This window comes from Cupressus sempervirens, chromosome 11 (assembly GCF_028749045.1).
Source record: "Cupressus sempervirens isolate cs-2001-9-10 chromosome 11, ASM2874904v1, whole genome shotgun sequence".
NCBI lineage: Eukaryota > Viridiplantae > Streptophyta > Pinopsida > Cupressales > Cupressaceae > Cupressus > Cupressus sempervirens.
Genome location: NC_143128.1, coordinates 860763086 through 860789094, shown reverse-complemented (window position 1 = coordinate 860789094; position 26009 = coordinate 860763086). Strand labels below are relative to the sequence as shown.

General features: G+C 35.8%; 1 protein-coding gene across 3 annotated transcripts in view; it reads right to left on the bottom strand.

Annotated features, from left to right (window-relative positions):
• LOC149532241 (ARM repeat superfamily protein) overlaps positions 1-11343 on the bottom strand; it is a 179950-nt gene extending 168607 nt beyond the window's left edge. For all 3 annotated transcript variants that reach the window (XR_016358832.1, XM_089810308.1, XM_089810309.1), the window contains exons 1-2: positions 11056-11343; positions 10688-10901 (exon numbers count right to left, since the gene is read on the bottom strand). Coding sequence is in view for 2 of the 3 variants with exons in the window: in XM_089810308.1 (XP_089666434.1) it covers positions 10688-10901; positions 11056-11215 (374 nt within the window). In the remaining variant the exon portion in view is untranslated. The remainder of the gene's footprint in view (positions 1-10687; positions 10902-11055) is intronic.
• Between the last annotated feature and the right edge of the window lie 14666 nt (positions 11344-26009).

The following is a 26009-nucleotide window of genomic DNA, read 5'->3' as shown; positions in this document are numbered from 1 at the left end:
TTTGGGCAGAAGCCTCTTGTACTGTTGTCTATATTCAAAACTAGAGTCCTCACTCCTACCTTAGAGATAAAACTCCTGAAGAAATCTTTCCTAAGGTTAAACCAAATATAAGTCATCTTAGGATTTTTGGTGCACAGTATATATACATATTCCAAAAGAAAAGAGAACTAAGTTAGAACCCTTCGGGAGGAAAGGTATTTTTATTGCATATAGTGAAACATCTAAAGCATATAGGATTTTCATACCTAGTCAGAAAAATATTGAACTTAGTAGGGATGTGATATTTGAAGAAGATTTAGCATTCAAAAGAGCCCTAAGTTCTGAAGATCCCTCTCCCTTACCTAGTTCTGAAGAAAATATCGAATCTAAGTTTGAGAGGGAGAACATTGAAGAAATTGAAGATGAAATTCAAAATCTCAATCTTGATTAAACTCAAAATTCAAATAAAAGACCACTTTGGGCCATTAAGACAATAGAGGAAGCACAAGACTTCGCTACACCATCTGGAACCTTCAGAGAAAGCAAAAGACCCAAAAGATTTTCTAGTTATGCAACAAACATGAGTGATTTCTCTAAACCAACCAATATTTCATATGCTATTAAACATACAACTTGAAAGGATGCCATGACGAAAGAATACCAATCCATTACGAAGAATGATGTTTGGGAAATTATTCCAAGACATGAAAGAAAATCTATTGTTTCTTCTCAATAGATATTTAAAATCAAGCATGCTGCTGACGGTAGCACTGAAAAATATAAAGCCAGATTCGTAGCCAGAGGATTCTCTCAGAAAGAGGGGATTGATTATGAAGAAACCTTTGCTCCTATTGCTAGATACACCTCTGTAAGAGCAGTCCCAGCTATTGCAGCATCGAAGGGATGGAAAGTACATCAAATGAATGTAAAAACAGCATTTCTAAATGGAAAGTTTACAGAAGAGGTATATTTGGAGCAACTTGAAGGATTTGAAACTCATAACCCTAAAAATTTTGTTTCCAGGCTCAAGAAAGCTCTCTATGGGCTTAAACAGGCTCCAAGGGCATAGAATGAAAGAACTGATAAGTATCTCACCGGCTTAGGATTCTCCAAGAATGAAGTTGATCCAAATCTATATTATAAAAGAGATAAAGAGGTAATTTTGATAATGTATGTTGATGATTTACTAATAACAGGTGATGATCATCTCATAGATCAATGCAAGAAAGATCAGAGAATTTGAGATGAAAGATTTAGGACTCCATTACTTCCTAGGACTGGAAGTATGGCAGAATTCTGACAACATCGTACTTAATCAAGGAAAGTATACATTAGACATCTTAAAAAGATTTGGAATGTGGAACTACAGGCCTGTGTCTTCTCCCATAGAGACTAATCTACATAAACTTAAGGAAGCAACAGTAGAATCACCTTCGATAAATTCTACTCTTTACAAACAGATAATTGGGTCCCTTATGTACTTGGTGAATACAAGACCTAATATTTGCTATGTTGTTAATGCATTAAGTCAGTTTATGTGGGAGCCAAAGGAGATTCACCTAGTTGCAGTCAAACACATCATGAGATACTTACAAGGCACTCTTAGAGGAGGCTTCCTAGAAACATTCAGCGAGTGCTACTGAGACTTTTTAGGATAATTTAAAGTGGGAGGTCCCATGAATCTTGAAGTGGAGTTTATGCTCAAAAAGTTTAAACTCCACAATTTATGAAAGCTGGTGGTCTCATGAATTGGATTGTTAATTTACATGACTAAATCATTTTAAAATAATATTGATAATAATTAAAAAACATATTAGATTGACAAGTGGCAGACAAAAAGCCTAAGCTGCTGGGGCAATTTCTAGCCCCCCACCTTTTCCACCCGCTCAAATTTGCACCCTAAAAAGTAGGAGCAACTATTTTGTGGAGAAGATTCTATTTAATCCTGCAACATTTTTTGTTTCACTTCATGGGACCTTCCACTCCATAAAAATAGATCTCGAAGCCCCCCTCATGGGACCGCATCCTTTTGTAGGAGTTGATGAAATCCAACTTCACAGTCACTAAGATCACCTGCAGTGCGAATAGCTTGTCGAAGAGAAACCTAAGGAGCAAGAGCTTGAAAGAAACAAAGCAAGAGAAAATATTTCACAATAGGAAAATGAAATTGCTATGTAAATAGATGAATTTACAATGAGAAAGAGACCACTTATAAAGGCCTCAAGGAAGCTTGTAGAACAAGCTAGAAGGAAGTAGAAGATAAGATTGACAACTAAACACTCTTACACAAAAAGGTGGAACATGCTAGAAGGAAACAAACTCCCGTGTTGTCAACAACTCATCACTACAACTATTAACTACTAAATATTAAATAAATGCATTAACCTAAGTAAGCTTAAGTAAATAGAATAAATAATTAATAATTAATTAATTATTTACTCTAACACCCCCCCTTAAGTGCAACTTAGGGGAATGCCTTAAGCTCACAAAAAACTAAGAGAAAATGTAGAATGGGTCTCGGCAACAAGGCCATGTTAGGTACCCATGTACAATGCAAAGAAATGCAACCTCATGGGAAAAACCCTCCCCCAAAAAGAGATAACAAACATGTTGGAAAAAATATGAAGTGAAGGAAGGAAGGAAGGCCTCAACAACACCCCCCAAGGACAACTTCCACCAAAAATGTTTCAACAAACTCTCTCAAAACCATAAGTACAACCAGCACCCCCATGAGAATAGACACCAAAGCCCCCCCAGAATGATGGAGCTCCTGTAGAAATGATCAAACCAATGAAACTCCAATGTGGAAGGAACAAGGGAACCCCTGAATGAGAGGGGAAACTGGAAGGCCTAGCTGATGCCCAAAGGAAAAAGTATGAGGATCCAGAAATGGAATCCCCAAGGCAAGTGTGATGACATTGTCATGAATGTCCACTGTAGTATCCGCAACAAGTGTACCTGGAGTCTCAATGAATGGAGCTGGAGGATCAGGCAGAGCAGAAGAAGAAGAATCCTGCTAAAGAGAAAAGTCCTCAGCTGGATGTGGCGTGGCAGTCAAAATAGGGATCTCAGGAACAATACAAAGGTTCAAGTGTCCTGACTGCACCACATGATGCTCCTATGAAAGAGTAGTAGTGTGCTCCAACAATGGAGATGGTGGACCAAAGTGCGAGAAGGTGTAGAGACGAGTGGAAGGATCAACTACCCCTGTAGCAATAAGACTTCCTATTACACGATCCCGAATGAAGACTGAATCAGTAGTGAACTCAATTGTCTTCCCTGATCCACTGCGTGTAATCTGAGAAATCGAGAGAAGGTTGGTAGACAAAGATGGAACATACAATACATCATTGAATATACCATCCTGGATGTGAACTGAACCTTTCCCGCAAACTTGTAGTGCAGTGTTATTCCCCATGAGAATATGAGGAATAGGAGAAGCCTCAAGAGTAGAAAAGACACCTTGAGAAGATGTCATATGATGAGAAGCACCTGAATACAGTATCTAAGGAACCCGTGAAGGAGATGCAATGGTAGCCTTTAATGCATGACCCTTTCCAAGATCCAATGTAGATGACGAAGATGTGGAAGAAGACTAAAAGGCAGACCCCTGTAAGGTAGAAGAGGATGGAGAAGAGACAATGTTCTTCTGAAGAAGAGCTTGCAAATCTGCAATTTGTTTCTCATAGCCATCAAATCTCTTCTAAAAACAATGTGCCTCATCATGAGATCCTTTCTAACAATAGGAACAAGTAGGAGTCTCGGTCTTCTTTTTCTCCTTGTTCTTAGAAGATGATGAACCAGTGGAAGAGGGATCTGATATCTTCTTCGACTTCTGCTCCTATGTATCCTTGACAAGCAATGCCTGCGACTGTGAACCTGAAAGTGAATCCATTTGATTGATCTTGGACTGTTCACGAGTTAATCGATCACAAAATATCTCAAATGAAGGCATCCTATGTTTGTCACCCAATGCATCCATAGTGGAGTAGAAAGTAGAAGAGAAGATTTGATACTGCCCCCTAAACTTTGAGAGTATCAAAAAGATACACTCATCATCTATCTTTGTTTTTCCCACGTCCCTACAAAAGTGTATGCAAAGATTTGAATTTCATCAATAAGTCCTCAATGGTGGGAAAACTGTTAGGTGTCAAAGAAGTCAACTCTGCATCAAGCTACAATGCCCGAAATTCATTTACTGTGCCAAACAAAGTCTGAAATTTGAGCCAATAAGCCCAAGGAGTGGTCAAACCATCCGAGTGAACTAGCAGATTGTCTGAAATGTTCAGTGCAATCAATCCCATGGCCTCATTCATTTTGTTCTTGGCTGAAGAACCTCAAAAGGATGTGTGAGAATAGGTTGATTCTCATCCAGACATGACCATAAGCCTCTTGACATGAGAAGCCTTATCATTTGTGCCTTCCAAGTGTGATAGTTGTGTGGCGTGAGACGGGGCACAGATGGATCCGCCATTGAGAAAGAAGAAGAAGGAAGTAGAAGGGTCTTATTCTAAATTAAATTACAGAAAAAAAAAATGCTTAGTGAGATTACAATAGCCAATTTAGCGCCTATTTTTGAAAGTAATATTTTTGTCTACAGAACTTCTAATCTAATTTCAGATTTGGAAAGTAAACAAAAAAAATACACTTTCAAAAAAAATAGAACCTGATTATGTGTCCAAATGAGCCCGTACTAAGCATTTAAAGTGGCAAAAATTGGGAATTGCGAGTTGCAGAAAAATTCAAGAACAGAGATCTCAAACCACCTTTGTAGTTATTTTTTCTGAATCGCCGCCATCGCACCTCCAAAAAAAAATTTTAAAAGCCCAAAAATATCAGATCTGTTATGCCAAACCCTCTTTCTCCTTTTTCTCCAAATACTAAAAAAATGCTTTTCCTCCTGATCGAAGAAAAAATCACAAACAAGCTAGGGTTTGTCTCCAAATTGTGGCTTCAAAAAAATCCTTCAAACAAGAAGCAGCAAGAAGGCTCTAATACTATGTAGGAGTTGATGAAATCCAACTTCACAGTCACCAAGATCACCTGCAGTGCAAATAGCTTGTCGAAGAGAAACCTAAGGAGCAAGAGCTTGAAGGAAACAAAGCAAGAGAAAATATTTCAAAATAGGAAAATGAAATTGCTATGTGAATAGATGAATTTACAATGAGAGAGAGACCACCTATAAAGGCCTCAAGGAAGCTTGTAGAACAAGCTAGAAGGAGGTAAAAGATAAGGTTGACAACTAAGCACTCTTCCACAGAAAGGTGGAACATGCTAGAAGGGAACAAACTCCCGTGTTGTCAACAACTCATCACTACAACTATTAACTACTAAATATTAAATAAATGCATTAACCTAAGTAAGCTTAAGTAAATAGAATAAATAATTAATAAATAATTATTTATTTATTCTAACACCTTTACCCCCAGGCTCAAGTATGAGAAAGTTGAATTGGACCTACAATACATAGACACAGATTGGGCTAGAAATGTTACTGACAAGAGAAGCACTTCAGAATGTTGTTTTAGTTTAGGTTCAGCGATGACATCATGGATATGTAGAAAGCAGTCTTCAGTAGCACAAAGTTCCACAAAAGCTTAATACATTGCAGCAGCGATGGCCTTTCGGGAAGCAGTTTGGCTTAGAAAGTTACTTGTGGGATTATTTGGTCAAGCCATGAATCCTACAATTATTCATTGTGATAATCAAAGTTCAATCAAGCTTTCTATGAATCCAGTTTTTCATGACAGGTCCAAGCATATTGAAATTCCTTACCATTATGTAAGAGATATGGTAGATAGGAATATTGTAAAATTAGAATACATTTGCACTGCAGATCAAACAGCAGATATTCTTACCAAACCTCTCTCTCAAGTGAAGATAGATCACTTGTTGAATTGTAATTCATTTGCACTCCATAAATTATTATTAAAATAATTTTTATTGTCAGGTTATTGACTATTATGGGCTCCCCCATTTGTATTCATTATCTAAGAGGTGATGATCTCTAAGATAATGAACACTTGTATAAAAGTCATGATGAGAGATGACGATCTCTTAGATAATGTGCTAAACAGTAGAGATCTATTGTCAGATCTAGATGAGTTCAAGATCACATTGTGATGTAGACATTGTTATGCCTATGGGTCACAATTTAGATAAAGGAAGAATTTTATTATTCTCCGGAGTTTATCCTGTGTTCTAGTAGATCTGAACTCAGGATCATGTTGTGATATAGGAGTGTCAGTACCTATGAGTCACCAACTTGGATAAATGAAGAATTTAGTTATTCTTCGAATATTATCCTGTATGTTGTATTATTTGCAATATTGTTATCACTAGTGTCAATGATATGTCATATCACAGATATAGCACTATGACATAGTATCATGTGTTCAATGATACCACATGCTAAGAAAATTCAGATAGATCTAGTTTCATTCTATGCTTATTCATAGTAATTGATGATGCTAGATATGTTATCTCTCAATATGATTATCAAGTTAAGAGGGAGTGTTAAATGCGTATGTCTGATCACCGTACTGATCTGACTATGCATATTGCACAGGACTTATCATTCAAAAAATGCCTTGTGAAGGCCTAAGATTTATATTGATCCTTCTAGACATGATCGGCATCCCTTCTTGAAATGATTGTATTAACCTTAACTACTCTTAGTTAAGTCTACTCACATATTCAATACCTTGTTTGGGCGCCGATTATGAGAAAGCATTATGGGCCAACCTAGATAGGGTCATGTCCCTTCAAGGGACATGCCCTTTGGGTATGGTATTTATGTAGGGTGTGGTTGTAGTTAAAGGACACACAAAGAACACCAAGTCTGCTCCTTTAAGCAAGTCTGCCCTATTCGAACACTTCCAGAAATAAAGGATTTCAGAATAATAATTTCATTATTGACATCTCTTATACAAGCCTGAATAAGAATAATCTTCAGCAAGCATTGGAGAAGGTATTATTTCAATTTGATCACATAGATTTTGCAGAAACTTTACAGAAAGCATTTTTCTCTTTCCTCCCTTCTCTTCACTAATGTGTGTCAACTATGGATAAAATATATTTACCAATATGTTTGGAATGGTTAGTGGGAAACAATAATATCTCTTATTGATTAGGAATGTAGGGTAATTTTTTATACCAATTATGGGTTACATTTGATTGTGAACCATAGTTACAAATATTAGGAATGCAAGATAAGTTGTAGTGTATCAATCACAGAAACATTTTATCATATGGTCTACACTTACAAAAATAGTAGTTTGATGTTAGTTGTACAGTATAGATGATGTGTTATATTTGACCATGTTCCATGTTAACAACCCTAAAATATGTCAAGTGAGTTGCAATGTCGATATTATTCATTACATTTGACTATATACACAATTACTACAACAGCTACTCCTTGGTGTGTGGATCAATCAAATCATGGAAAATGATATTTTCATCCAACCTTATTTGATATAAGGATGGAAATAGCTCGTTAAGACTCTCCAAATTGATTAACCAGCCTTTTGGAATCATTTAAAGGCAAAAAGTTAAGTACCTTCATCCTTTGGGATTATACCAACCTGAGCTCCTTTGAGATATGAGGGTACTTGACATGACACCAATTTGGTCATAATGAATATAAAAACAGCATCACACTTCTCCCTTAATGAAAACTCACTCAATCAGCTAGATTAGATTTTTAAGTTTTAACAATTCGTTAAACCCTGCAATCCTCCAATAGCCATGTACAATAAAGAGGCGCGTAAGTAAGGGGAACAATGGTATCTATTTGATAAATCAAAAGATTTTATGACCCACCTTGCTAACCATCAATATAATCACCTTGCTTAAAGGAAATAATCTTTCAAAATCCTTTACAAGTTCCTAGCCTAACTCGGATACCAAGGAAATAAATCTATTGAGGCATTGCTTTAACCTCTAAGACACACGTGAGGGTGACAAGGTGGCGACTGAATGGTACAAGAGATGACAGTCACACAATCACCGCAATTAGTAAATTATGGCTCACATAATCACAGCAATAATCAAACAAAGGTCACATAATCACAGCAATAAACAAACAAATGTCACATGATAGCAGCAATTAGTATATTAATGACTGGTAAGGAGACACCGGTCAAATATAAGGTTGCGATTAACAAGAGGTTGTCTCCATTGTGGAAGGGAAAGTAGCCTCTAAGAGACAACCCTCCTTGGGGCGATCAGGATATAATAAAGGAGACCACAATGGAGAGGATGGGGTATGAATCACAGGGATGGAATAGGTAGAAATCTCAATCAAACAAGAGACAGGCTCAAAATTAATACATTAAACAGTTGTTTATAAACTTACCAGATTTTGATATATGAAGTATAATGCATTGCAATAGGACTCAAAACTAAAGAAATTAAACAGTTGTTTATAAACTTACCAGATTTTGTGGTATGAGGTATAATGCTTTGCAATATGATTTGGCAGATTTATTATTTGCCTTACATTTCTTATGAATTAAGAATGTATGCAGATAACCTATTGTTCTCTGTATGCACGAGTAATCAAGTAGGCAGGTATAATGATGATGATGATGATTCCTTTTTAAATTACAACCAATATGTCATTCCTTTATGGAGGGTTGATGGTATGTATAAGGAATGCAAGAAGCATAAGGCTCCTTGAGTAGAGTAACACAGACTGGAGCTAGAAGGTCAAATGGCAAGTGACATTCCATGCTCAAGGCCCCATGGTACTTTATTGAGTGAATGGGCTATTAGGGAAGGCCTTAAGGGAATCCTACATGTACATTATGTTAATTGTAATGATGATTAGAATTATATTTCTAACATTGTGGAATCATATGTTTATTCATCTTTCATAATTATTATTAACCTGGTTGCAAGCTCTAATTCAAAATATTAAGTTGACAATCTACATTCTCAAATATATTATAAACCTTAATTGGGTATTTTGGGCAATTTAGAGTTATGTCCCAATAGGGGACATTACAAGTGCTATCAAAGTCTTGATCCTGCCAACCTGCAGGATAAAGCTAAAACAATAAAATGCATTCTATTCAAAGAGAATTGTGTATATTCATGCCTTATGTCTATAAGGCATGCTTTACATGTATTCATGTGTATGATTCAAGGCTTATATGTGTTCGTATGTGTAATGTCCATTGTGGACTTCCTAGGAATTTTTGACCTATTATTGGATAGGCTGTAATGTCAGCTTGCTTGTACAAAAGAATCAAGGATGATCAGTGTGATAAGGCCCTGATTGAATGATGAGTTAAGAGAATCGTATAGGAATAGAAAATCACGTAGTTAATATCATTCCAAATTATTTTAATTAGATTAGCAATAATATTTCTTAGATGAGTATATCAATGAACTCCCTAATGCAAAAATGAGTACAAACTGATATATGATATCTGTTGGAAAGTACATAAAGATAACTGAATTGTGGTATTCCTTCCTTATTATTTCAAGTTCTATGAATGTTCACAATATCCATAGAATTGATTCTCATGATTTGTAAGTGTATTTGCACCAAGTCTGGAGGTTGTGAATATGCTTCTGATTCTTGCAATACTCTGACCGCCCTTTCTAAATAATAATTTTACAATTATGTGTCTGGAACCGCTCTAGATCTGATTGTATGGAGGGAATGTGATCCTGAACCTTACAATGAAATTGACTTCTATAAGTAAGGTTATAATGTCTAAATCTGACTGCTTTCACTGCTTTATCTCCTTATACAAACGAAACCTTTTGACACCTTCTGAATGAAGTACTTTCCACTCCTGCACTCTTGTCCTTACAAACAGTGGATAGGCACCACCTTCCCTCAGTGATTTAAGGCTCTTTGAGAGCTTCCATATGAAGTTTCTAAAAATAATCATAAGTTAATTCATCTCCAACAGTTGTTGAATCCCAATTGATTCCAAGATTCCAAGTTTTCCAATATATTGTAACCATAACAATGTTACAGGATGATTCTTATAGCAATATCCTAGAACTTCGGAAGAAATTATTGTTCACTAGAGTAGAGGTGAAAATGATACATGTAGGATCTCTTACAATTAGCTTCTGTAAAGTTGGTGATGGTTTAATAACCATTTGGTCATCAGTCGATGTCTTCACTATGAGAAGACAACTGAAAGGCTACTTCTTCTTTCAATTAAACCTAAGCATCCAAAATTTGATTGTTGATCAAAACAGTGAAATGTGTTGTCATAAATTGCAATCTCTTGTAAATTGTTTGGAGAGTGGATAATGATAACACCACTAGTAATACTCTTGCAGCTTTGATCATCTCTCAACTCTTTGCTGATGGAAAGTTCACCTGTTTTGTGATTGACTTCATTCTCAGGATTCATCACATAGTTCCGAAGTAGCTTTGGTGTCTTAAGAACTTCTCCAAGCTAGTGTCTTATGAGATTCTCCAACAAGAAAATGCGCAAAACAGGATATAACCTAATTTTTATTACATTTTACGTGATTTTGAATTATTTCAGCATATATAGTTTGTAAAGTTTACCGTACCTGTCTTTGCTTTTTAGGGGGGAAGCCAGAGGCAGGGATGAAACCCAATCTAGACCCAAAATGTGCTAAGCCAAGTTCAGCTCTCTATATGACAATTCAATGAGTGACTCTATAGTATGTACGAAATGTTAAATTCAAATGAATAAAGATTACAAACTTGTATCGACGAATCAAATACTCTAGTGTCTTATGAGAATCTCCCACAAGCAGATGTCCGGAAACTAATCGCAAATAAAGACCAATTGTTTTATCTATCTTTGCATTGTATTCTCTGTTCTGGAGCTCCCTATCCATCTGCTGGCTTTCGAAACTGAACAAAGTATTCCTAAAAGAAGCAAAGCGCTTGTCCATCTCCACCAGTCTATCAAGCCCTGCAAGTTGAAACATTTTTAATCTTCAACTCTGAATTATATGACAAGTCATTTCTAGAAGAACCAATGGGGTTTTCAGAATAAAGAACGCTATCCGTAGATAAGGAAAAAACACATCAAAGATACAGTGTATTTTTTCCATTGAGAAAAGTACCTTCCAGTGCAGCAGCATGAATGGCGTGGAGACTAACGTCGGCGGCTTGTCGCGGATCAAACAAAAGAGATGGCCGAGTAATTGGACGTTTGTTGCCTTGATGCGCTTGCAACCCTGCAGAACTTATTGATTTAAGCTGTGCTGCTAACGAACTTGCCATTGCTCTGTGAACAGAAACTGAATAAACGAGCTTCTTTTGTCCTTGTTCACCGCATGTAAGAACATATAATATCGATTTATCGATTTAGATATAAACCCTAAACCTCTACGCAAAGCTCGCCAGTAAATAGGCGGTTAAATTTGAGCGTTCATAAAACAGCTTAGAACCATCTATCTATTTTTGGCTATTTTTGGCCTCGTAGACGTTAAAATTTTATCTATCTATCTATCTATCTATCTATCTTCGATCCTTTCAACTTACATTTTACAATAAACATTATAATGTGAGAAGTATGGTTATTAGTTTCTGCCACGGCAGCAATAGTTATGCATTTATGTCATGCTAATATGGTATTAACACTGATCAATCAAATCAAAGAAATTATATGAAATTTTATATTTTTTTAAATTTTTCATTATTTGATAAATCACATTTTTCATTCATTCATACTATTTTTGGTGGGGGAGAAAATTAATTTTCCTATAAAAATACAAATATTTACTAACAACTTCATCTTGCATTAATGAATGCATTAATTACAACTTTATCTTTGTGACAAGTTGATAAGATTTTTTTTTGCAATCATTTTATCTTCCACCTCACATAAAATGTCTAATCAATATTAATTCTTAATAGCAATATAATTTTAATATGTTATATCTTTGTATTTAATTTCTAACTTTTTATATCATTTATTATTATTAATATTTTATATTTAAACAATTTATCATTTAATTTAAATATATTTAAAACTTAAATATATATTTTAATATTAAATTAATAATTATATTTTACATAAAAAAACATACTAAAAGAAATAAACACAAAAAAAAAATGATTCAATTCTAAAAATATGTAAATTATTATTGAGTTTTTATAAACTATGTATTAAAATTAAATAGTTATATTTTATTTCTTATTTATTACATCATATTTATTCATCAACATCAAATTTATATGCATTACATGTATTTATTACTTACAAATGTACATATTAAATTATATAGATATTATTTCATAATTAAAAATTACTTAATTTTATGAAAATTTTGAAATTACAAAACATTAAATAGTAAATCTTTTCGTGTAAAATGAAACAATTAGTTTTACTTATAAAATATTTTTATATTTCAATACATTTCATTTTTTTAATACAAATGTGAGTTTTAATATAAAAATTAAATTCTTAGTTTCATTAATTATAATATAATATATTTTAATTTTTCATTATAACCATGATTTTATTTTGACTACTTGTTTTATTAAGAAAAATAATTATATTTAATTCTCTCTCTCTCTCTCTCTCTCTCTCTCTCTCTCGCACACACACACACAAAAAAAATTTATGTTCGTATCGCTCTATCTTACTATTTTATCTCTCTTCCTCTTCCTCCTATATATTATCTATCATTTTTTCCTCTGCATATATGTTTATGTTGTTATTGTTCTATACTACTATTTATCTCTATCTAATGATTAAAAATAGTGTGACTTCCATTTAATAATTAAGATGAGAATAATACATAGTTGGGGACTTTGGCCTCTTATTAAAAGGCTTAAATGCCCAAACATATAATAATATAACACGAGAACTTAACAACAAAATATGAGTCATCCTTTCAAATCACAACTGCATTTTTGGGACGAGAATTTAACAACAAAATATGAGTCATCCTATCAGATCACAAATGCATTTTTAGGCAAAAATTAATGCATTCATAATGTTAATTTAGAACTATTTAACCTTATTCTCACTCATCTACACCTCTACAACCATTATGTGTTAGGTAGGAACTATGACGCATTGTGTCTCTTGTTTAATGAAGGGTTCATTAAGGTTTTGCAAATGGGGCTGCAAATAGAGCAAGTTTAATCATTTGTAATTAAGAAGTTTGAGCTGGAGTAACAATTGGATAGGTTATCTATTGAGAGGTCTCTCAATGCTTCCCCTTTGTAAATGCCACCTAGATGCAATGAGTGTTATGTATTCCATTCATTCGCATGAGGGATGGGTTCTCGTGAACCACTACTCATGAAGCATAGGTCAATGAGTTTGACTTAAAAAGTACGTAGTTGAATCCTCATAGCAATATCACAATTTGACTTGTTGTGAAAAAATCTCATACTTATCAATTGATGAGCTTGAGAGGCTCATAAGACACAATACTTCTTAAAAGTTTTGCAAATAGGGTTAGCAAGCAGAGCGGGCTTAGCCATGGAATAAACTTTGTAGTTAAGTGTGTGCAAGCCAAAGAATGCTAGGATGGGTCAACTCTCAAGAAGTTATGTTGCTTCACCTTTTTGAGCATCACCTTGATGTAATGAGTGATAAGTATTTCATTCATTCTCATGAGGGATGGGTTTTTGATGCAGGAGCATCCAGAGGTATAAGGGCAATCCTGTGTCACCCAAAAAAAAAATGTACTTAGACTTAGTTTTTGTTTCATGTCTTCACATTTTTGGATACCCATTTGGGTCAAATAAAGGTTCCAACTCTCACAGTTCAACTATCAGTGTGCTAGAAAATCTCGAAAAAATAGGAGCATGCAATTTGGCCATCAATTAGTACAATTTCCCTTTTCTGTTGTGTCTATTCTGAAGTGGGTTGTGTCCCCATCAGTTTTTTATAAACCACTACTCTTGAAACATGGGTAAATGATTTTTACTCAAAAATTACATAGTTGAATGTTGATGACAATACAACAATTCGACTAGTTGTGGAAAATATCTCCTACTCGTTTTAGAAAATGTATGTTATATGATTAGACGTGGAGATGTGTAGATTCATCTGTTTGTGTTTGTCACAAAATGATTAGATTGTTTGAGTGAGCATTTTCAAGATGTTTACACCTTGTCAAAAAAAAAATCCATTCTCGATATTTTTCAGTAATTATCATCATTGATATCTACTAGCACTTGTTTAATAAGAAGGTGCAATGGTTAGGGGTAAGTGCAAGAAGTTGGGTCTTACTTTTGGGCAAAAAGTGGAAGTGCTTTTTCTATTTTTGAAATTTCTTGTCAAGCAATGTCAAAATTTGAGGCACTTAGAGTTAGAATATCAGGAAATTTCAGTGATAGGAATTGTTGTGCTTGGAGTCCACTTTTTGAATGTGTAATTTATTTGAACACCCATATGATAGGGAAAAAAATCATATGAATCTTTAAAAACCACTTTTTCAAAATGTTTGTTTTGGGACCATACTGCACTCATGTATAGACATCATAATTTGACACAAATAAATAATTTTTTGTGAATCCTCTTAAAGGGAGCTAACTGACACACCAAAGATTGATGAGAGTATTTTTCCTTAATTTTTTATTGAATAAATTTTTATTAATATTTAATTGACTATTAATGCTAATATTAAAACCCCTCATTTACGGACACTATAATTTGATCAAAGATTCACTTTTTGAAAAAAAAAACTTCAAAAGAATTGTATGTAGATTGATGACATTTGAATTAATTTAATAAAAGAACTAAAATTTAAAAAGCTATTAAAGTTTTAGTGAACCATACTATTTTACATTTAGGTGACATTTTTTATTAATAAATAATAATAAAATAGTAAATAAAATCATAACACTATAAAATTTACATTTCTAAAATCGAGACAATGAGAGTTGTAATGGGTTCTCATTTCATCGAAAAATTCAATCGGGAAGACCCTCTAAAATTTATGGCAAGGCCTGAATTTGTCAATTAATTGTCTTAGTCGAATTTTGAGAGATCAAGGCCTAGGCTTGGTCCCACCAAGCCTTTATCATGTCTTCCTTAAGCCAAAACTCATGGCTGAGCAGTGGTTCCTACCCATCTCTTCAAAATCAGGTGCATATTTTTTTTAATTCAAAAAATGGGTGTTTGATTCATATTTGATTGTTTAGTACAAATCAAGCACCTAATTGTTTAAATAATAGGTGCATGATTTATAAAATGAGCATCTGGTTCTAAGATGGTCGTTGGGCCCAAAAAATAGGCCCACATGGGCAAAAATCAATAGTTTTAATCATTGGTCGACAGTCCCGAGCTGTAACAATAGAATTTTGTTTTATTCTATTTTTTTGTCTTATATTTGCATTTGAAAAGTTTACATTCATTTGATTTCAAATTCAACGTGAACATGGGATCAAATCAATGAAGAAAGAAGAAAATGGAGGTTCTAACAGATGAGGAGATTGCAACAAACAGAGAGAAGGAAGCACAACATCAACAAGAGAGAAGACAGAGAATTAGAGAGTTGAACAATGTTGGGGCTTCAAGATCAACAATTGTTTTAGAAGATAAGAACATTGAGGATACCATAATGGACAAAGAGGTTTAACAAGAGAACCCAATACAAGCAGATTTAGGTGCACATTCTAATTAAGAATTCAATACAGTTGTGTCTCCACGACCTTGAGTTTATACTCATAATGGAATTAGTGATTTTGTAGAAGCAAGTTAAGATTTAAATCATTAAGATTTTCTTCATGATAATAAAGTGACAATGACAATGTACAGTGAACTCCAATCAGAATTCAAACCACAAATGAAATACAAAAAAATAAAAATAAAATGACATTCAAACTCCAATTAACATTGAAAATTAAACTCCAATCGAAAACAACTATAATGCCCCATGTAACGCCCCACTAAGGGATCCAGAAGGATTAACCTAAAGTTTTACTAAGTTTGTCAAACATTTTTTTTAAACTAAAGAAACAACATACACATCAAACATAAAGTAGCGGAAGCAATAACATACAATCATACATAAGCAAACATAACATATTACATTCCTTAAGGGTCACAAGACATTGAGTCACACATAAATTTTAATTAATATTGAGTCTAATAAATAATACATCCACATGAAAGAATAATTAAAAGTCCAAAGTCCATTTAAATAATATATATTTGTTCTGAATGCCATTTGGCGATAAAATTCAGAATGCTCAATCATCCATTGTACATGTCACAGGGTAAGAAAGGCTAAAAGAATATACATTTATAAAAATAGAACTACATCATCCTCCTTGGATCCATGATACAGAGTACAATACAATAAATGGAACCATCCATAATAAAGATATAACTATCCATCATAAAGATACAACCATCCATCGTAATACACAGAGATAGAATGAAAGGAAATGTAGACAAGGAAACTCCAACCATGGTATCAATGGACGGATCTCGATGGTAAGAGTAAAAAGCACTACCACCCGACCATGTGGTAACTTAAAAAGACCCACTTCCACTTGTATATGAGCAATGTTAGTATGCTAATAGAAACCAAATTTAAATAAAGCTTCTACAAACTAAACAAAATTCATAAACTTCAAGATAGACTAAGATGAACTCTCAATTGAGAATATGAGCCATTAATGGACTCTCTCAATGAGAAGCTCTCTTGTTGAGTGGCTTTGTCTAAATAGATAGGATGTATGCTCAAGCTTATGCTTCAAAAAGGGCTTCAAATGGAGTTGGAATTTGGGTGTGAGTGTATGGTTTTGATGTAAAATGGCTTCTCAAAATGGCATTATGACTTTAATTCATGGATTGTGTTATTTTGCAAAGGGGAAGGATCCAATTTATAGGCAAGAGGCTTGAGGGATTGAGGGCTAAGATGCAAGGATGGGAAAAAGCTCATGGAGGGCTCAAATTGCATGAGAAGAGAGCACATGGATTGTGCTTTCTTACAGCCAATCAGGGAGTGACACATGTCACAGGGTGAGAGGATGGAGGAAAGGGGAAGGATGAGTCAACAAAGGAGGCTCAAGGGATAAAATCTTCATAAAGACCCTCATAATGGCTTGTAAGAGCAATAAAAGGGCTTGGAAGAGTCATTTATGGCCTAGTGGGCTTCATAAAGTTTTATGGTTGAGATATTTTGAGGGAGATGAGAGGAATTTCGACTTGGGCTTGATTAGGAAGGTTTTAAGCTTGCTTAGGCTTGTGCAAATGATTAGAGGATGGATTAGGTTGGTTTAGGATTAGCTTAGGGATAGGCAAGTGGATGGCATTTAATGAGGGTGGGTGAAAGAGGAGATATTTGTTAACTTTGGCTTTGGTTAGTAAGTCTTAACCCATGTTTAGGGAATGTGACAAGGTTAGGAGGGGATTAGGATTAGTTTTGAAGACATCTTCTAGAAGAGTCTAGACTTTGGATGAGGATAAAGACTTTCTAGAATAGTCTAGAATTTCCTAGGATGAGGATGAAGACTTTCTAGAAGACTCTAGAACTTCTTAGGATGAGGATAAATTAAATTTTTAGGAAATAAATAAAGTTTTATTTATTTCAAAGGTTTGGGTTGAGGAGATTTTTATTAAAACTTTTTTAATAAACATGAGGATTAATATTTAATCTTAATTAAATATTTTGAGTTGGGATTAGGGGTAGGAAATGATGGGATTAGCCTTTAATCAAAATTAAAGAAGGATTAGAAGATTTTGGAAGAGGTTAGTGGTCTTAAGGAATTTAGCCAAGTTTTGGGCAAAAAATAATTTTTTAATTTATTTTGGGTTTTTTGGTCAATTTATTAATTAAATAATTAATAAATAAGGAAATAATGTTTAAATAAGATTTAAACATTTTTGGGAGAGATTCTTTAATTAAATATTTTTAATTAAGATAAAAGGATTTAATGGCATAAAAATTAATTAATTAATTAAATAATTAATTAATTAATAAATGATGATGTCATCAGAAATTTTTCAGAAAATAAAAATACTTTATTTTCTAAAGGTTTTTAGGTGTCTATATTTTGCCCCTCTTTGATGTGATGCCGCAAGTGGCATGACATCAAAGATAAGAAAATAAAATGTCCAAGGCTAGAGCAGAAGAGGAGAGAATGGACTGCAAGATGCCCCCTCAAGGTGGAGGGGAGAGAAAGCGAGGCTCAACGACTTCTTGAAAAGTACAAGAATTCGAGATGAGCAAGAAGACTCATATTGGCTTAAGAGAAGAGATTTAGTTAGCTCAAACTCTCACTACAGGAGAATGATAAAGGGAGAATCAGAGGCACAAGAGGAAGCAAGCTTAAGATCTCAGGGATTGCAGAGGATGAAGGAGCGGAGCACTATAAAAGGAATCCAGGATGGGGAGATGGATGAGGGGATTAAAAAGCTGATGCAACAGGATTTCAAAGAGTCAGATTGGCGAAAGATGGGTTTCGGAGATCCCTAGGACTAGGATTGTGGATCTCGAAAGATGAGGCTTGGTGGATTGATTTGGATTGGTGGATCCCTAAGACTAGGATTATGGATCCCTAAATCTAAAGGTGAGGAGTGATTCAAAGAGATACTGATGCATAAGCTGGGTTAGGAGAGACAGATGTTGGAAATGGATGGGGGATAATGGAGATGGAGGAAAACCATTGAAGCTTTTTGAGCGGGGGGGATACTTCAAAGAGAAGTACCACCATGTAGTTGAGCACTAGATTTGCTATAGGACTGTTGGTTAATTGCCAAGGTTACCAAGAACATCAAGGCCTTTTCACCAACTGTCTAGAGGAATGATGAACTGACTCAAAAAAAACACGCAAGGATTGCCCCAGCATCACACATGAATCTTGAAAGAATCAGAGTGGAACCGACACTGGGTAACCCACAAGCAGAAAAGAAAAACAAACAAAAGACTTGATCAAGACCTTACGCCCAGATTGCCCCATTCGCAATATACCATGATATGGAAGATCATGGCAACTTTGAGGAGGGAACAAAAAGATTGTTTGAAAAAGATACTTCAAGACCCAAAAGGGAAGATTCCAAATCAAAAGAAAGTGAAAATCCAAAAGAGAACCGTTTGCCAACGAGATGAGTAGGACGAGGTACTAACAGACCAAGATCAGACATGAGGAAAGCTATATCCTACAAGGATCTATCGAAGAGCACCTAAGCCGATGGATCTGGGTGAGTGATGCATTTGGCAAGCTGAACTAAAAAGGATAACACTTTGGTGACAGGAGATCTAGCTAAAGGATGCATTGGAATAGCTAACCAAGATGTGTGATGTGTGCAAGATGCTGATCAAGGAGGAACTGACACAAAAGCTGGATAGATACAATGGTACTAAGCTAAAGAGGATGTACAAGCTGACGGACCAAGATATTTACAAGCTGAAGCTGACCAAGATAGTTACAAGCAGGCAAAAGCTCAGGATGATGGATAGCGGGATGGTTCGATGTTGTGCAAGATGTGAAAGCTAAGGGTGGGGTGATAGCAAAAGATATGGATTTGGCAGGATGCATCCAATGATGATGAGAGATTTTGTGACCAAGGATAGCTAGAGGAGCAGGATGAGATGGCTGGATAGGATGGTAGATAGCTAGGATTATTATGGATATAAAGAGATGACATTGGGTTGGCATGAGGATAGCCTAGAGCTAGATACCAATGACAAGGGAGGATGGACAAGACAAGATCTCCAAGGAATATAGTGCCCCCAATCAGAAGATAACATGCGGAAGGAGGTCTTATGATGGATGTGATAGGATTGAAGCTAGGATGGAAAAAGTTGAAGGGGCTAGGGAGATGGATGATAACCGGGATGGTTGGTTGAAGCTGCAGGAGATAAGTGGATGGTGTGAGATGGAAGATGGAGGGTGGAGGATAGGTGGATAGATTGGAAGATGGAGTTGGATGTCAAGAGATGACCAAAAACATGAGGGTAATAGGCTAAGCTGGGGATGGCGGGATTACGCATGACGCTTGTTTGCCAAGTTTTCATCATGGTACTTGTCCAAGGCGCTTGAATTGCCAAGTTTTCACTAGTGGACGCTTTATTTTTCTTTATTATTATTTTTTTGACTTTTTGACTTTCGACTTAGCTGGAATGATTTTGGCTTTCTTCAGCTATTTTGGCTTTTAGATGTTGGTAGGATGGATGAAAAAGGATTGGATTGAACAAGTGGAATGGTGGGTGGGAGTTTGATAGATAATGGATGTGAAGACATAAGGCTTGCGGGTAAATGGATGAGGAAAATGGAAAGATCATCATTGGCACACACCTTGAGAGGTGATAAAGTAGTGGGAAAGATGGTTTTGAGCGAGGTTGAGGAGAAAATGGAGGAAGAGAAAGATAAGGACTAAAAGTAGAGTTGGAAGATGGGGGATGGGAAATTTAGGATAAGAAGCATATGGACTAAAAGTGGATTGGGGGGATGAAGGATGCTTATATGGGGATTTGGATGAAGGATGGATGGATGAGGCTTTTTGAGTAGCATGAATGGATGCCAATTGAGATTTTTCTTTGAGATGCATTTCTTTTATGAGCATCTTGGGTATCCACATGATTTTTGACTTTTTTAGCTTGGGCTTTTGTGGCCTCTTGACTTTTTCTTTGATTGAGATTAAATGTTTCTTGTTTTGAACATGTATTTTAGAAGGGACATGTTGAGACTTGGATTTTTGTGGATTGTTGGATTTATGCTTTTGTATTTTGGCATCCAATATGCTTCTATTAGCCATGGGATGGGAACAAGAGCATGGAGGAGATGGAGGGATAATTGATGGAGTGATAGGGTTTAAAGGTTGGAAGGGATTCAAGGGTGAGTGCCTTTGATGATCTAGCTGGTGGATTTGAGGGGATGGAAGGATAGATTGGAACATAGGATATGGATGGATATAATTGCCCAAAATGGATGGAGGGAAGGAAGGATATGGGCCCAAAATAGATGGAAGCAGGGAAGGTGTAGGTCCCAAAATAGATGGAGGGGATAAAGGATTCATATTAAGTATGTAAGGACCCAAAATGGATGGAAAGGGGGTGGGATTTAGATAAGGGATATATGGACCCAAAATGGAGGGTTGGAGATAAGGAGTACGATGAGGGCCCAAAATAGATGCGGAATAAGATGGATGGGAACTTTGGGGTGGAGATGGAAGGACTTGGGACCATGCAGGAATAGCGGGGATACCAACATCTAGAAATACATTTTCATTTCTTTTTTCAATATGATGTTCATTATTTGGAACACAAGATGTGAGTTCATTACTAGCTGAAGGAGTTGGAGCTTCGGATATGATAATTAGTTCTTTTTCAATGGATCTATCATCATGGATTATGAGAGATGTATGATCATGAATCAGAGGAGATGGGAGGATAGGATCTTGAGTTGAGTGGGCTAAGGGAAAGGGATCTTGAGATGGAGTAAGTAAGATGGTAGGATTTAGATATGGAGGGGATGGTAAAAGTGGATCATGTAGGGGAATAAGTGGGATGGCGAGATCTGCTATTCTGTCGAAGGATATTTCAACATGCTTTTGGACAAGATCTTGATAGGAATTGATGGGAGTGGGTGCATGAGGTTCATTATATGGGATTTGGATAATGCTTGGAGGAGGAGATGTGGATGGGATTTGGAGCGATTCAATGGGTGGTGGGATTTTGACGCTTGTGGGAAGTGGAAGGATTTTAAGCAACTTGATGGATGGTATGGGGATGATAGCTATGGGAGATGGGGGTGATATTATAGATGGGGAAGCTTCATCACTAACTACTTCACATGGTTGGATTAGATGACATGGCTTATCAACTGTTGGAGGCGGCTTTTCTTGTATTTCCTCTAGGAGATTCCTTGGAGACTCGTGTGTTGGAGGTGGAGGTGGTGGATTGATAGGAATAGCTAGTGTGATGAGGGTGGAAGATTGGAAGCTTGGTTGATTGGGTGATGGAGGAGAAGTTGGGATATCAGATGGCATGACTAGATAGTTTGGAATAACTCTTGGATTTTGTGGGATGCTTGGGGGAATGTTTCTAAGGCTTTCAATATACCCGTCATAGTCAACAAGATTTTCATCATCATTGGAATAGGAGGTGGCCGGAGCAAGGACAATACGATCGAACACATCATGATAGGTTTGGGATTTCATGTTTTGATGACGAGTCAGATGGTGATGGGGTCTTGCATACGGATGAACACGAAAGCTCATGGTTTGATTTGGATTAAGCGCAGATTTTGGATTGGCTGATGAAGGATTTCCTAGGGAGAGTCAAAGCTGTATGACAGACCTAAGGAGGATTGTTTGGAGATTTTTGGCTTTCCTATGGATGGAAGACTTCAAGGGCATGCTGTCAAAAAGTGAGAGTTTTGCTTTCCTATGCACTGGATTGGTGGAGATTGTGTCAACTTAAGGATAGACTAATGATCCTATGGACATGACACAAGATTGACCACTTGTGGATCCCAACCTTTAGCTCAAGGTGATGAGGGATAACAAGTGACAAAGCGAGATTACCCTAGACAAAGCTCTGTCAAAGGGATAACCTTGGTGAGGCTGGTGGATTGGTCGGATTGATTGGATAGAAAATTCTAGCAGAATGACAACAACTCTCTAAAGGCTTGGGTGTGATTTTGGATTGGGTTGCTAGCTGGCTGGGGGGGGGATGATTTGGAGAGACTTTGGATTTGGGATTGTTCTAAAGCAAGGAACTAGATAGATTCGGTTGTAGCGGGGGAGCTTGGATGATTTTCTAATGAGGCAGTGACTACGCTAAGTATGCCTTGCGTTGGGAGATTTCTGCTTTTTTGGGATTTTGACCAAAGTTGGCAAACATTCATTCAAAAGCTATGAACAAACAAGCAAACAAAATTTTGGAGCAAGCACGTCAAACACACCAACATCCTAGGAAGCTTTCTACAAGGATTAAATTTTTTATAGCTAGGGAGTCCTCGATATACGCAAGGTACGTGAGGCCCAAATCTATAGATGAAACCAAAAAGATGTCACACAGCCGAGAGGAGCGGTAACCCACTTCTCCTCTTTCACTTCTCAAGGGTATAAAGTTCCTTGAGGCTTAGCCCGAGTGACAAAATCTTGATTCCAAGAGAGGTGTCTTTGGATTCACCTCCCGATTTTTATACTCCGCCGGAACGCTGGAGTTGAGGTCGTCCCAAGGGGTGATGAAATCCCCAAGCAGGCCTCCTAAAAAGTGTAAAACAAGACCACATACATGATCTTGGGCTTTAAAAGACATGCATTCATTCCAATTGATGATTTAGATTTTATAAGCTATGATTGAAGACACTTGTGATTATGGCATACAATGTTAATTCCAATTTGACAACGTCGTTAGCATAATTGAAGTTGAGAGATCGTCAACATAAAAAATGCGAGCATCATTGAAAATGCGTCAAAACCATGCGATGTTCATTGATTGTTAGGCATTCAAGATTGAGTGTGAGTTTGTTTTAAGCCCAAAACAAAGATGTGTGAAACTCGATTGCCAAGCGCGCGCCCGGAGGCCCTCCACGTCAAGATTTGTCCAATTTTTATGCCCAAATGAAGTGTGAGTGAGATTAATGCGCATTCAAGGAATTTTATAACTTAGAAAAATCACTAAAGACCCAAGTGAGTGGAGTTTGATCTTTGTGGAGCACTTAACACCCTCTTAGATAGACCCATCCCCATAGATGGCGCTGAGATTGCAACTAATGGTTAAAGTGATGGGTAAAGAGGGTGAGTCCAACTACAAACTTACTAAAAGGGTCTTTATTAGTTTTTATAACTTAGAAGATTTCAAAAATGTGGATTCTTTTTATGCCCCAAAAGATGATTATTTGATCTATGGCATTCAAGATTGGATTTGTTGTTTTAATCATGCATTCATAAAAAAAACAAACTTGATTTTAATCCATGGCACTCAAGAGTGATTTTAGCAACATGCATTCAAAGACAAGTGATTAAACATTCAAGTTTTTTCCTTTGAGCATTCAAGATTGAAATTTTGTGTGTTGTTTTAAGAACTTTGAAGTGCTTTGTTTTAACCTTAGATCATTCAATATTGTTTTGGACTCAAAAGTGAAAATGACTCTTTGGACTTTGGTTTTCACTCAAGATTTTGTGTTCTAGTTTGCATATTTTAAGCCCAAAAAAGATATTCCTAGATTGTTTCGATGCATGAAAAATCTAAGAAACATTCAAGATTTTGCAACAAGACATTTGTTTGGAACAAATAACAAAGCTTTTAGGACAATTTTTGGCAACCATTTAGGACTCTTAGTTTTCATGAGATTTTTAAAAGAACTTTAAAATATTTTCAAATGAGGTTCATTTTATCCTTGATTGATGCTATGAGTTTGATTTAGATTTTAGTGTGCACTTAGTGTTGATTTTGAACCTTTTGAAATGGAAACTTGAAGTTCTTTTTAAATTTCCAAAAATGAAGTGTTCCTAACTTTGCATGAATGCATCTAAAACTTTGATGTTGCAAGGATGCAAATGATTAGATTGGTTTAGTTTCACTTGTTAAAAGATTTTTTCTTTTTTGCAAATTTTTAATTTTTAAATGGATTTAAGTATGATTTGGGGGTTCATTTTAAGCACTAAAAAGAAGTGTGTATGATTTTGCTTCCTTAAAAAAAAATGGCCAAGATCTCCCACAAGAAGAAGAAGAAGAAGTAGATGGAATAAGAAGAATATAGACAAGAAGAGGAAGAAGAATTCCAAGTTCTTTGTCCACCTATAAGCTTGAAAAATCTGCAAACACTATGAGATATACTATGGTTCCTTTGTCTTCTTCATGCTCATGTGGACCTACAAAACCAATTTATACAATCCTACCAATCACAAAAACAAGCAGAATTAGCCAAAATCAGCAAATGACATACAAAACTTGACTAAAATAGCTAATGAAGATGACCCATGCAGGGTCCCACTGGGCGTGCCAAAATATATATGAGCAATGTTAGTATGCTAATAGAAACCAAATTTAAATAAAGCTTCTACAAACTAAACAAAATTCATAAACTTCAAGATAGACTAAGATGAACTCTCAATTGAGAATATGAGCCATTAATGGACTCTCTCAATGAGAAGCTCTCTTTTTGAGTGGCTTTGTCTAAATAGATAGGATGTATGCTCAAGCTTATGCTTCAAAAAGGGCTTCAAATGGAGTTGGAATTTGGGTGTGAGTGTATGGTTTTGATGTAAAATGGCTTCTCAAAATGGCATTATGACTTTACTTCATGGATTGTGTTATTTTGCAAAGGGGAAGGATCCAATTTATAGGCAAGAGGCTTGAGGGATTAAGGGCTAAGATGCAAGGATGGAAAAAAGCTCATGGAGGGCTCAGATTGCATGAGAGGAGAGCACATGGATTGTGCTTTCTTACAGCCAATCAGGGAGTGACACATGTCACAGGGTGAGAGGATGGAGGAAAGGGGAAGGATGAGTCAACAAAGGAGGCTCAAAGGATAAAATCTTAATAAAGACCCTCATAATGGCTTGTAAGAGCAATAAAAGGGCTTGGAAGAGCCATTTATGGCCTAGTGGGCTTCATAAAGTTTTATGGTTGAGATATTTTGAGGGAGATGAGAGGAATTTTGACTTGGGCTTGATTAGGAAGGTTTTAAGCTTGCTTAGGCTTGTGCAAATGATTAGAGGATGGATTAGGATGGTTTAGGATTAGCTTAGGGATAGGCAAGTGGATGGCATTTAATGAGGGTGGGTGAAGGAGGAGATATTTGTTAACTTTGGCTTTGGTTAGTAAGTCTTAACCCATGTTTAGGGAATGTGACAAGGTTAGGAGGGGATTAGGATTAGTTTTAAAGACATCTTCTAGAAGAGTCTAGACTTTGGATGAGGATAAAGACTTTCTAGAATAGTCTAGAATTTCCTAGGATGAGGATGAAGACTTTCTAGAAGACTCTAGAACTTCTTAGGATGAGGATAAATTAGATTTTTAGGAAATAAATAAAGTTTTATTTATTTCAAGGGTTTGGGTTGAGGAGATATTTATTAAAACTTTTTTAATAAACATGAGGATTAATATTTAATCTTAATTAAATATTTTGAGTTGGGATTAGGGGT